At 49.2% G+C, this 13,061-nt stretch overlaps 1 protein-coding gene across 2 annotated transcripts in view; it reads left to right on the plus strand.

Annotated features, from left to right (window-relative positions):
* The window catches only part of MMEL1 (membrane metalloendopeptidase like 1), a 40,286-nt gene that overhangs the window by 9,155 nt on the left and 18,070 nt on the right, over positions 1 to 13,061 (plus strand). Inside the window, exons 2-5 of one of the 2 annotated variants that reach the window (XM_015136540.3) lie at positions 8,559 to 8,636; positions 9,417 to 9,476; positions 11,196 to 11,357; positions 11,608 to 11,688. In XM_015136540.3, the coding sequence (XP_014992026.3) occupies positions 8,559 to 8,636; positions 9,417 to 9,476; positions 11,196 to 11,357; positions 11,608 to 11,688 (381 nt within the window). The remainder of the gene's footprint in view (positions 1 to 8,558; positions 8,637 to 9,416; positions 9,477 to 11,195; positions 11,358 to 11,607; positions 11,689 to 13,061) is intronic. The other variant, XM_077979604.1, reaches the window with a different exon arrangement.

A 13,061-nucleotide genomic window follows, 5' to 3' on the forward strand; every position in this document is an offset into this window, starting at 1 on the left:
GTGAGCTCTGTCATTTCGTCCTCCTCTTATGAGGGCACCAGCCTTACTGGGTTATGCCCCCCACTGGCCCTGCCCATTGAGCTGATTTTAAACCTCCTCACAGGCCCTATCTCCAAATAGTCACATTAGGGGTTAGGGCTTCAAACCATGAAGTCAGTCCATAACAAGCCCCAAACAGGGTAAGACCCAGGAATCTTGTAGGGTAAGACCTCTGAATCCCACACGCATTTGAAGCCTTGCTTGTGATCAGACAAGTTTGGGGAGCCCTGCTTGAAAATCATCTATCAGCAGTAAACTCTTGGCTCTTGTCTATGTGAAAATTACTTTATTTAGCGCTTGTCCTTCAGTGATCGTTTGATTGGTTAAACGAGTCTGAGTTGTTATTTTCTCTCAATATCTTGAAGGTTTAGCTTTCATGTCTTATGACTCCCCTTGCTGCTGTTCAGATATGGCTTCAGAGAAAAGTGCTGTCAGCCTACCTGCCGTTCCTCCGTTGGGTGAACGATCTTTTCTCCCTGTGCCATGTCCTCTTTGTCTCGGGTATTCTGAATTGTTACCATGAGTTGTCTAGCTGTGAAATTATTTTTATTTATTCTGCTGTGGATTTGTTGTGATTCCTGAAGTTGAGCACTGATAACATTTATTAATGTTGGAAAATTGTACCCATTATCTTCCTGGATTGTGTATCTCCCACATCATCCCTTTTCTCTCCTTTTCCATTTTCCACTGCGTATCTGCTCCGTTTTTCCCACTGTCCTCCATGTCTTTCAGCTTTTCTTTCATATTTTCCATCTCTTTGACTTTCTCCTGCATTCTGGGTCAGTTCTTTAGAACTATACTTCATTTCACTAAATCTCTCTTCTGTTATGTCTATTGCTTAACTCGGCCTTTTGGATTTGTAGTTTTTGTTTTTTAAATCTCAACAACTATGTGGTTTCATTTCTAGAGTTTACAATGGATCCTTTTTCAAATTGATTTTTTATTGTTCCTTGTTCTTGTTTTTGATTTTTTTTTTTTTTTTTTTTTTAGATAGAGTCTCACTCTGTCGCCCAGGCTGGAGTGCAGTGGCACAATCTCAGATCACTGCAATGTCTTTCTCCTGAATTCAAGCGATTCTCATGCCTCAGCCTCCTGAGAAGCTGGGATTATAGGCGCCCACCACCACGCCTGGCTAATTTTTGTACTTTTAGTAGAGATGGGGTTTCACCATGTTGGCCAGGCTGGTCTCGAACCCCTGACCTCAAGTGATCTGCCCACCTTGGCCTCCCAAAGTGCTAGGAGTACAGGCATGAGCCACCACACCTAGCCTAGTTTTGATTCTTTTTAAAGCACTTCAAGCCTACTTATGTTATTTTATTTTAGCAATTGGGGCCTTAAAAACCAGCCCAACACTCACTGGCATAAAACAATGATTTATTGTGAGGCACCTCCACTGTTTGCCTGGGGTCATCTCACCTAGGCTGGGCTCAGCTGGGGTGCTCTGTCCATGTAACTTTCATCCTCCTACTAGAACCAGCAAGCATTCTTGGGCAGATCCATCTCCTGGCAGTGAAAGAAATCCAAAAGGACAGGTGGAAACATGCAAGCCCTCTTAGGGCCCAGGCTCAGAACTGGAACACTGTCATTCCCACCTCATTCTGTTGGCCAAAGCAAGTCTCATGGGCCACCCGCAGTCAAGAGATAGAAGAAAAAAAATCCTTTGTCCCTTTTGTGGGAGCAACTACGGAGTCACATGGCCAAGGCATGGCTGTAGAGAGGACTCAGTCTCCAGAGCCAGTGGTGCCAGCTGCCACACATTCTGGATCAGATCATTCCTAATTGGCAGCCTTTGGGGTTCTGGTTTTGCTGTTTGTTTTCTCTCACTAATGTAAGATTTTCTTTTTAAAAAATGTAAATACATATTCAAATTGGCTTTATCTATGGGGACTCTATGTTACTTGGGCTGAGAAATGTTCCCCCTGGAGAATATGTATTTGTTTTCATCAGGCACCTTGGGACACTACCAGCCTGGAGTTGCTTTAAATTGGCTTCTCAGCGGAGGTTTCCTTGGCCACAGAGTTCTGTAAACTCAACAACGGCATGACAAGCCATCTGTGATCACACATCCATCAGGGAGTGTGTTTCTTTCTCCACTCTATGAAGTTCTTTGTGGCTTTGTTTCTTCTGGAAGAGGGATGGAGAAGAGAAGAAAAAGAAAAAAATGTAAATCATTTACATCAGGGTTGTTTTAGTCCGTTTGTGTTGCTCTTAAGGAGCACCTGAGACTGAGTAACTTACAGAGAAAAGAGGTTGATTTGGCTCACGGTTCTGCAGGCTGCACAGGAAGCATGGCTCCCCATCTGCTTCAGGCTGTTCCATTCATGTTGGAAGGTGGAGGGGAGCCTGTGTGTGCAGGTCATATGGCAAGAGAAAGAGAGAGAGAGAGAGAGAGAGAGAGAGAGAGAGAGAGGAGGTGCCAGGCTCTTTTCAAGCCATTCATGAAGAATCAGGTCTATAACCCAAACACCTCCCACCAGGTCCCACCCCCAACATTGGGGACCACATTTCAACAGGAGACTTGGTAGGGAAAAATAAACCCTATCCAAACCGTGGCAGAGGTCTTATTCAAATCAAGGAATTTGGAAAGCTTTAGGAAAACAAAACTTACAGAGGACATGTCAAAAATAGTGTTTAAAAGGTAGAAAGCCTTTGTAAAAATGATCGGCATATTACAGGAGTTATTCAAGCAAATATAAAAGAACAAAGAGAAGATCCTGTGTCAACTGAGTATTCAGGAAAGCTGCCCCTCTTTGGAATTATGAAAAAGAGAAATCTCCTTTGGGGGAGTTCACTGACTGTGATTCCTGTGATCATATTTTAATATTAGGGTAAGACTTTGTTTCTTTTCAGCCATTGTGTCAAAAGGATCTCACTGTTTTTGCCTTTTCTCTTAGAAGAACAGAGATGTCAAATGGCAGTATGGGGTCTGGAGGTCTAAACCCTTTCACTCCTCCCAGGAAAGTGATCTTGGGTGTATGATCTTGCCTCCCCAACAGTTTTCCCAAGAAAAGTAGAGATGAAGTAGAGATGGGGAACCTTATAAGCTTCTTTTTTTTTTTTTTTTTTTGAGATAGAGTCTTGCTGTGTCGCTCAGCTCACTGCAACCTCTACCCACCACGTTCAAGCGATTCTCCCACCTCAGCCTCCCGAGTAGCTGGGATTACAGGCATGCACCACCATGCCCAGCTAATTTTTGAATTTTTAGTAGAGACAGGGTTTTGCCGTGATGGCCAGGCCGGTCTCAAACTCCTGGCCTCAAGTGATCTGCCCGCCTTGTGATGATTAAATGAGACACTGTAAGTTAAGGGATGACGTGGTAAAAACATGCCTAGCTCATCTAACTCAGTTTTTTTTGTTGTTGTTGTTTCTTTGTGTTTTTTGTTTTGTCTTGTTTTGTTTTTGAGATGGAGTCTCACTCTGTCACCCAGGCTGGAGTGCAGTGGTGCAATCTCAGCTCACTGCAAGCTCCACCTTCCGGGTTAATGCCATTCTCCTGCCTCAGCCTCCCAAGCAGCTGGGGCTACAGGCACTTGCCACCACACCCAGCTAATTTTTTTATTTATTTTTTATTTTTTATTTTTTGTATTTTTAGTAGATACAGGGTTTCACCATGTTAGCCAGGATGGTCTCAATCTCCTGACCTCGTGATCCACCCGCCTCGGCCTCCCAAAGTGCTGGGATTACAGGCATGAGCCACCGCGCCTGGCCTAACTCGGTTTTGAAAGTGTTGCTCAGGAGCCCACTCCATCCTCAGGCAGCCCTTGATCTGCATCATCTGGTGAATTTCCCTGGGGTAGATTTCCCCCAGCAACAAGGCTATGGGAAATCCTATGTTGGGAATGCAGCGGGGGCAGTAGAGGCAGGATGCAGGCATGAAGGAGGCACAAACTCGCCTCTTCAGTTGTCCTAATTTATTCTGGATACATCTGACTAGATGGGAAGCAAATGATTCAGAGGCATTGTTTGTGTCCAGGTCTCCCATCACACTTTGCTCCCTTTACCCTCCCTCAGGCTCCTCATTCCTGCCCACCAATCTGGTCTTCCCACTGGTTTCACATCTCTTCTGAGTGAAGACCTTCTAGCATTTGTTACAGTGCACATCCAGTAGAGACAAATGCTCTTGGCTTTGGTCTAAAATGTCTTTATTTCACTTTCACTTTTGAAATATATTTTTGCTGGGTATAGAATTCTAAGCTGATAGTACATTATTGTTTTTTTCAAGCACTTAAAGAGCTCATTCCATCGTCTTCTGGCCGTCATTCTTTCTGATGAGAAGTCACCATCATTCTTACGGTTGTTCCCCTGAATATAATGTGTCTTTTTTTCCCCCTAACTGCTTTTTTTTTTTTTTTTTTGAGTTAGGGTCTCGCTCTGTTGCCCACGCTGGAGTTCAGTGGCATAGTCACAGCTTACTGGAACATCCTCCCTCCCAGACTCAAGCGATCTTCCCACCTCAGCCTCCCAAATAACTGGAACCACAGGTGTCCACCATCGTGCTCAGCTAATTTTTGTTTTGTAATTTTTTTATAGAGGTGACGTTTCTCCATGTTGCCCAGGCTGGTCTCAAACTCCTGGACTCAAGCAATCCACCTACCTCAGCCTCCCAAAGTGCTGGGATTCAGGCATGAGCCACCATGCCCAGCCCCACTGACTGCCTGAATGTGTCTTGAAATTAGTAATTCTGAATTTCTCTTTATCTTTAGTCCTCCACAGTTTGACTACGATGCTTCTGGGTATGATTTTCTTTGTATTTGCCCAGTTTGGGATACACTACCCTTCTTGGGGTAGATTTATATCTTTTGCCAACCTTAAATATTTCTTGGTCAGTGTCTCTTCAAAGATTGTTCTCTGGGTCTCTAGTTACATATATGTTAAGCCATTTAACATTGTCCTACAGGTCTGAGATCTTCTGTTCAGGTTTCCTTCAGTAATATTTCAAACATTTAGAACAATTTTAGATTTACAGAAGCATTGCAAAATAGTACAGAAACTCCTATATACCCCACCCTCAGTCTCCCCTATTATGAACATCTTTCATTAGCACACGATACATTTGCCACAAGTAATGAACCAACAGGATAATATTACTATTAACTAAAGTTCATATTCAATTCAGATTTCCCTGTTTCTCCTCATGTCCTCTTACTGTCCCAGGGTCATACCCAGAACACCACATCTCAGGCTACTCTTGGCTGTCATGGTTTCTCAGACTTTCTTTGTTTTCTCGTTTGTGTTTTTGTTTCTTATGATCTTGACAGTCTTGAGGGTTACTGATGAAGTGGAATGACCCTCAGTTGGAATTAGCCTAATGGTTTTCTCATGATTAGACTGGGGTAACACATGTTGCAGAGGAAGGCCGCAGGGCACAGGTACACACTTTCAATGACTTGACTTATCACTTTGATGTTAACCTTAATTGCCTGGCTGGAGGTAATGTCTGGTTTCTGCACCGAAAGTTACTTTTTTCCCTTCTTTTTCATAGTGCAGTCTTTGAAAAGAAGTCACTGTGTGCAGCTCACACCTGAAGAGTGGGGAGTTATGTTCCACATCCTTAGAGGCAGAGTATTTGGATTTCTTCTGTATGAGAGATTTGTCTATTCTCCCTCATTTATTTATTTACTCAATGATTTGTGGATATTTCTTTCATACTTGGCATTATAATCCACTACTATATTGCATTGCTCAAATTGTTCCAACCCTGGCCATTGGGAGTTGTCAGTTGCTTCTATGACCCTCTGCTGTATCCCCATTATCATGAATTTGGGGTGAGTTTTTTGGGGGGAGCACTTTCTTACTTTTTGACACTTCAGCATGCTCCAAGCTCATCTTGTATGTTTCCTACCCCAGTTGTATAATCAACCGTTTTTCTAAGGAGCCCTGGCTTATTTTATTGGATAATGGTTTCAAAAACCAAGAGCTTCTAGGATAATGTGGTATCTGAAAAACAAACAGAAACCAAGAGCTGGGTCCTATTCTTTGCTTATTGCTACTCCTCGGTTGGTGTTGCTTCTAGTCTAGCTCACCTGGCAGAGCAAAGGAATATGTGTGTATACTTGAACCCATCTAGATACTCGTACCTATAAATATTTATATGTGCAACCATCCGCATCTGTATTAAGCTAAAAATGAGTTCACACTGATGTCTCCAACTCTACTCCACCACCACATAAACCATTCTAACTTCCTTCCTTTCCTTGTCTGTAACTTCTCACTGCAACAGCAATAAGCCCAGCCACCTACTATCCACTTTTGCCATTCCAATATACATGTGTAGTGGTTTCAGAATTAAGTTGGGATCCCATGAAGGACAACTTTATCAACTAGAGTACAGCGCTTACATACAGCTTCCTTTGCTTTTAGTCTCATAGACTCTACTCATTTCTAAAGTTACTTAGGTCAACACTTTATTCCCCTATCCGTTTCAGTGAGATTGTTTTACACATTTGTCTTGAGTCTTATTCTGCATTTCATCCTGGGATTCCCCTGACAGTCTAAATGATTTTTTAAATTTGCATACAATAAGGTTTACTATTTGTGCTATAAAGTTCTACAGGTTTTGACAAATGCATTCACTATTTACCTTCGCAGTATTGTACAGAATAGTCACCATTCACAATCACAGTATTGTACAGAATAGTTTCACTGCCAAATGCGTTCACCATTTGTCACTTTTTGCCCCCAAGAGTCCCTTGTTCTTCACCTGTTCAACCTTTTCAACATCCATTTTCCCAAACTCCTGGCAATCACTATTTAACATCTCTTCTCTCTAAAGTTTTCTTTTTCCAGAATGTCACATAATTGGAATCAGACAGTATGTAGCTCATAGCCTTTTTGTTTGTTTGTTTTTGTTTTTGAGGCAGAGTCTCAATCTGTCTCCCAGGCTGGAGTGCAGTGATGCAATCTCAACTCACTGCAGCCTCAACCTCCCAGGCTCAAGCAGTCCTCCCACCTCAGCCTCCCAAGTAGCTGGAACTACTGACATGTGCCACCATGCTTGAATGACCTTGCCTGCCTTGCCTGGCGTGTCTGCCCCTCCTCATGCTTTGACTCCAGAGGCAGAGCAGCCACAGGCCTCTCCTCCCCTCTCCTGGGAAGGCCTCATTCCTCCCTGGAATTTGACTCATGCTGGTTTCTCCATGTCCTCAGCTCTCGTGGGTTTCCAAAAGTGCCCATGCTGTAGCTTCTCCAGCTTGCTCTCCTGGCTAGGGTGGGGGCCACAGTCAATTTCAACTTTCTGCATCCTAATCAGAAGCAGAAAGCCCTTGCCCTCCTTGTCACCACTTTGGTCAGAGGTGATGTCCTTCGAATCCACCCTTTTGCTGAGGTGGGGTCCTCTGGAGTCCACAGTCCAATCTGTGGTCCATAGGCTCTGGGTTACTGCAATTGGCAAACCCCACAGAGCAGCCATGTCTTCCACTCACACTCACCGCCTCCTTTCCGTTGCTGGCCTGGGGGGTTCCTTTGCTCTGAAGCTCAGCCTTGCCCTTCAGCACTTTGCCTTGATGTGTGCAGTATGCAGCACTTTCTCCCTGTTTCCACTGGGCAATGGGCTCCTTGAGGCCTGGGCCCTGTTGGGCTCACATGTGAACTCCAGTGCCCAGCATCCGACCTGGCTCAGTCATCATCCAACGTTGGGTTAATGGCTTTTTGAATGGCCAGACCCCCAAGGACCTGATATTTTTGTGGCTTCTAACACCCTCTCTGCAGTCTCTGCCCAGGGCTAGGCCAGGTTCCAGGCCTAACAACAGCCCTGACCTGAATGAGCCCTGTTCCTTCCTTCTACTCAGTCCTCTGTGTGCCTCACTGCTGAGGAAATTTGGCCCCAAGCCAGTTCTGAGGGTAGCCAGGCCTGGTTTGTCATCTCTCTGGACCTGGGGTCCCCTCTTCTGTCCACCCCACCCTCCTCTCCTACACTTCTCTCCAGGCAGTTGACAGCCATCCCAGGAGCCCCTGATGCTGACCAGGCAGGCCCCTCACAGCAGTCAGTGGAGGGATGGAGGGAGGGTGACTTGGCACTTTCAGCAGACAGTGAGGGTGGAGGGGCGGGGAACAAGGGTCATTAGTCAGCAGGAAGTCACCCTCTCTGAAAGGGCCCTGTCCCTCTAAATGAGCCTGCCCTGTGGGACCCCAGGAGCGTGCCACCTTGTGTGGGCCTGGCCAGGGTCAGGAAGATCCTGAGGCAGAGGAGGCTGTCGGGAAGAGAAAGGGCTCATCTCAGGACCCCTCTAGGCCCTGGTACATCCGGGATCTTGGGATGCGTGGAGGGAGAATTAAAGGGTGGGGCTGGCGAGGCAGGACACACTGCCCCCCATTCAAGCCCAGCGGGAGACAGAGAAGCAGGCCCTGCAGTGAACTCTGTGCATCTCCTGTCTCGCTGCCCTGGGGACCAGCCCTCACTACAGAGGTAGGGCTGCAGCACCCAGCACTGTGGAAAAATGCCGTGCTGCCCCAGGGAGGCCCCCAGCACCCCAGGGAGGTGCAGGCAGGAGGCTGCAGCTGAGCGCTGTGTTTCTCCCCAGGGAAGCAGCTGTCACCCCTTGCTAGCCGGCTGGGCTTCTTACAGGAGGAGAGGACCTTTGTAAAACGAAAACCCCGAGGTAGCCTTTGCCTTCCCTTCCAAAACAGCCCCAGACAGGTGGGTGCAGGCCTCCCAAGGTGGGGGGACTCCGTGGAGGGGCAGAGGCTGGGTTCTGCCCAACCCTCACACGCCGAAGGAGGGCCATGGGGAGAGGACAGCGGCGGGGACCTCAGCCGGGTGCACCTGCTGAACGTGGGAGGCTTGCTGGGCACTGTGGATGCTCCGTCCCAGCTCCTGCATGACCTCGGCACATTCAATTTCACCGACTGGCACAGGGGTGGGGCAGGCTGGGGCAGGGCATGCAGAGAGGGGCAGCAAGGCAGGCTGCCTGGAGGAGCTGGCCCTGGCAGCAGGTGAGAGTGGGCTGGGCAGAAGGCAGGAGGGCAGAATGGCCGGCTTCAGCCCTTGGGGCCTGGAGCGGCTGTGGGGGTCCGTGGAGGCAGAGAGTGTAAAGGGGTCCCTGCAGGGGTCAAGGACAAACGAAGCTCACTATCACTGAAGGCCTCAAGCCTGGGCCACCTGGGGAGGACTTGGGCAGCCAGGCTGGACCACCCATGGGGGTGGAAGATGGGGTGGAGGGCCACGCCCCAACCACCCACCCCAAGCCTATGCCCTGGTTACCCTGGCCTTGCCCTACTGGCTTCAGCCCATGCTCCACCCACCCTCACCTTGCCCCGCCCACCCCAGTCTATGCCCAGCCCCAAGCCACACCCACCAGACCTTGCCCCGCCCACACCCACTCCAGTCCTGCCCCACCCTCTCTGCGGCTCCCCGTGCTCAGGCTGCTCCTTGTCCGCAGGGATCCCAGAGACCCAAGAGGTGAGCGAGGTCTGCACCACCCCTGGCTGCGTGATGGCAGGTAAGCCTGGCCCCCTTGCCGTCCACAGCCTGCCCAAGGGCTGGGGGCTTCTGGCTGACACTGACACAGGCCCCGCCCAAGGCCCGGGGAGCAACTCCAAGACACGGCCCTTAGAGCTGGGTGGGCCAGACTCGCTGTGGAGTGGGGGGAGCTGGTGTTCTGCTGGCATCTGGCACCCGCTGGGCCCCCAGTCCCCAGCCTCCAGCAGCCAGGCCCTGCAGCAACAGCCATCCCGCCTCAAGAACCCCAGCGGCTTTTGTCCACATTTATAGAAAGAAAGGTTCAATGAATAGCCCCACTTTCTTACCTCAAATTTTCAACCAGGAATTTGTCTTAAAATTGGGAGTCAGGTACCACTATTTGCAGATGACAAAAACTGTTAACATGCTGTGAAAGCACCAATAGTGGAGAAGCTCTGGACTGTGACTCTTCTGCCCGTGTTGGGGGCTGGGGGGCCTGTGGTCGCGCCTTCTGTGAGGTCCCCAGTCCCAGAGGTGGAGTGGCCAAGACCAACTCGGACAGAATTTGAGGGGGCCGGGCGCGGTGGTTCTCACCTGTAATCCCAGCACTTAGGGAGGTGGGCGGATCACAAGGTCAGGAGATGGAGACCATCCTGGCTGACACGGTGAAACACTGTCTCTAATAAAAATACAAAAAAATTAGCAGGGCTTAGTGGCGGGTGCCTATAGTCCCAGCTACTCGGGAGGCTGAGATAGGAGAATGGCGTGAACCCAGGAGGTGGAGCTTGCAGTGAGCACTGCACTCCAGCCTGGGCGACAGAGCGAGACTCCGTCTCAAAAAAAAAAAAGAATTTGAGGGACGGTCTTGGGTTGGGGGTGCAGCCCAGCTACCCCAGTTGAAAGCTTTCAGTGGGAAGCCTGGGGCTCCCCTGTGCCCTGCACATTCGGAGTTGCTGGGCCAAAGCCAGCCCCTCTGGGAGAATACAAACCCCCATGGTGGTGAGAGTCGCCCCTCCCTCTGGGGATGAGTAAGGGGGCAGGGGGCAGAGTCGGGACAGAAAGGCCCTGGCCGACAGCCAGGAGCTGGGCCCAGCTCACAGGACAGGTCCACCAGCTGAGCACCTCCTGTGAGCAGGCACCGTCTCAGCCATCGCCTCAGCCTGCAAGTCAGACTGCTGGTGTTCCCAGATTCACAGACAAGGAAATGAGTCTCGGAGGGTTGGGGCTCAAGGTCGTGTGGTTAATAAGTGAAAACCCAGCCAACTCATGCCGGAATTCCCAGCAACTCTGGAGGCCAAGGTGGGCCACCTGAGCCCAGGAGTTCCAGACCAGCCTGGGCAACACAGAGAGACCCTGTCTCTACACATAAATGTTTTTTGAAAAGCATTCAGGCAAGGTGGCACACATCTGTGATCCCAGCTACTCGGGAGGCTGAGGTGGGAGGATCATTTAAGCCCAGAAGTTCAAGGCTGCAGTGAGCTGTGATCACGCCACTGCACTCCAGCCTGGGCCACAGAGTGAGACCCTGTCTCCAAAAATAAATAAGTGAAAACCCTAGCACTGAATCCAGGTTGGGGGATTCCCTCTCTGCAGCTCAGAGAGGGTGGTTAACTCTCCCAGGGCACACAGCTGCAACTGGATGGACAGCAGCCCCTTCCCGAGAGACCAGGCTGCCTCTTGGACCGGGAGGCAGGCTTCTGGACTGTCCACAACTCTCTCTGTCTCCCCTCTCCCTGCTCCACGCCATGGGGACGAGCAGCCGCCAGGATCCTCCAGAACATGGACCCGACCACGGAACCATGTAACGACTTCTACCAGTTTGCATGCGGAGGCTGGCTGCGGCGTCACGTGATCCCCGAGACCAACTCAAGATACAGCATCTTTGACGTCCTCCGCGATGAGCTGGAGGTCATCCTCAAAGGTGGCAGAGCATGGCCAGGGGCGCAGCGGGGTGACACCGAACAGGACAGCACTGGGCCAGGAGTTGGTCCTGGCTGTGTCTCGCCCCTGTTTCTGCTTCCTTCTTGGTCCGGTGGGCACGGAGGAGAGGGAATAAAGATCCAGCAGCTGGAGGGCCGCCTCTCGCCGAGCGCTGCAGGGGGTGTGGGAACCTGTGACCTGGCCCCTACAGCCTCGTCAGGCCTCTGTCCAACCTTTTCCTGTGCCCACAGCGGTGCTGGAGAATTCGACTGCCAAGGACCGGCCGGCTGTGGAGAAGGCCAGGACGCTGTACCGCTCCTGCATGAACCAGAGTGAGTGGGGGCCGCCAGAAAGGGGCCAAGGTGGGGGACGGGGGCGGGCTGCTCCTGCCAGGGCCTAGCACAGCCCCAGGACTCCATGGCTGCCCCTAGGGCAGGAGTGGGTGCCTTCGGGACTCATGCCAGAGGGTCTGTGTGCTGTGTCCCGCTCCCAGTCACGGGGTCCAGGCTCACAGTAATGCCAGCTGCCCTGCGGCCTCACTCACACCCCAACCCCAGCACAGACCACACATTCCAGGCTGCAGGAAGACTGTGTGTGTGTATTATACGTATATGAGTATGTGTATATACATGCATGCATATTATACATTTATGTGCATATATGTGTGTTGTGTGTATATGTATGCGTGCACATTGTGTGTGTTTATGTGTATGTGTGTATGTGTATATATGTATGTGTGCACATGCATGTATCTGTGTATATGTGTATATGTGATTTGTGCATGTGTACATGTGGGCACATGTGTTGTGTATGTATGTATGTATATTGTTATGTATATGTGTATATGTATGCATGCAGTGTGTACATATGTGTGTGCAATATGTGTGCACGCGTGTTATGTGCACATCACATGTGTATTGTGTATAGTGTATAAGTGTATTATGTGCATATGCATGTATGTGTATATGCATATATTCTATGGGTGTGTTGTGTGTGCATATGTGTATGTTGTGTGTGCATGTATGTGTGTGTTATGTGTGTGTGTATTGTATACATATGTGCTGTGTGTACTTGTGTACATGTGTATATGTGTGTATGTATATGTATATATGTGTATGTGTGCATATGTGTATGTGTGTATGTGTTGTGTGTGTATTGTATATGTATGTCATATGTGTTGTGCATGTGGATGTATGTGGATATGTGTATATGTGTATGTGTGTATGTGTGTATATGTGTTGTGTGTGTTTTGTATGTATATGTCATATGTGCGTGTGTGTGCATGTAGATGTATGTGGATGTGGATGTGTATATGTGTATGTGTGTATATGTGTTGTGTGTTTTGTATGTATATGTCATATGTGCGTGTGTGTGCATGTAGATGGATGTGGATGTGTATATGTGTATGTGTGTATATGTGTTGTGTGTGTGTTTTGTGTGTATTGTATACATGTGTCGTGTGTGTGTGGATGTGGATGCATGTGGATGTATGTGGATGTATGTGTGTGGTGTGGGGCAGATTATCCATGTTTCAGTTCCCATTAAAGGAATTCACGTGCTTGGAGCACCCCCGGCCCAGCACCGTTTAACTCCTTCACTTGGGGGTCTGCAGGCCCAGCCTGTGGTTGTGGCTGCGTACAGACAGCTCCTCCACTGAGCACCAGGGCTCAGGGCTGGCTGTTCTCCCCAGGGGGTCTCATGGAGC

The sequence above is a fragment of the Macaca mulatta genome, chromosome 1 (assembly GCF_049350105.2).
Source record: "Macaca mulatta isolate MMU2019108-1 chromosome 1, T2T-MMU8v2.0, whole genome shotgun sequence".
NCBI classification, from domain to species: Eukaryota; Metazoa; Chordata; class Mammalia; order Primates; family Cercopithecidae; genus Macaca; species Macaca mulatta.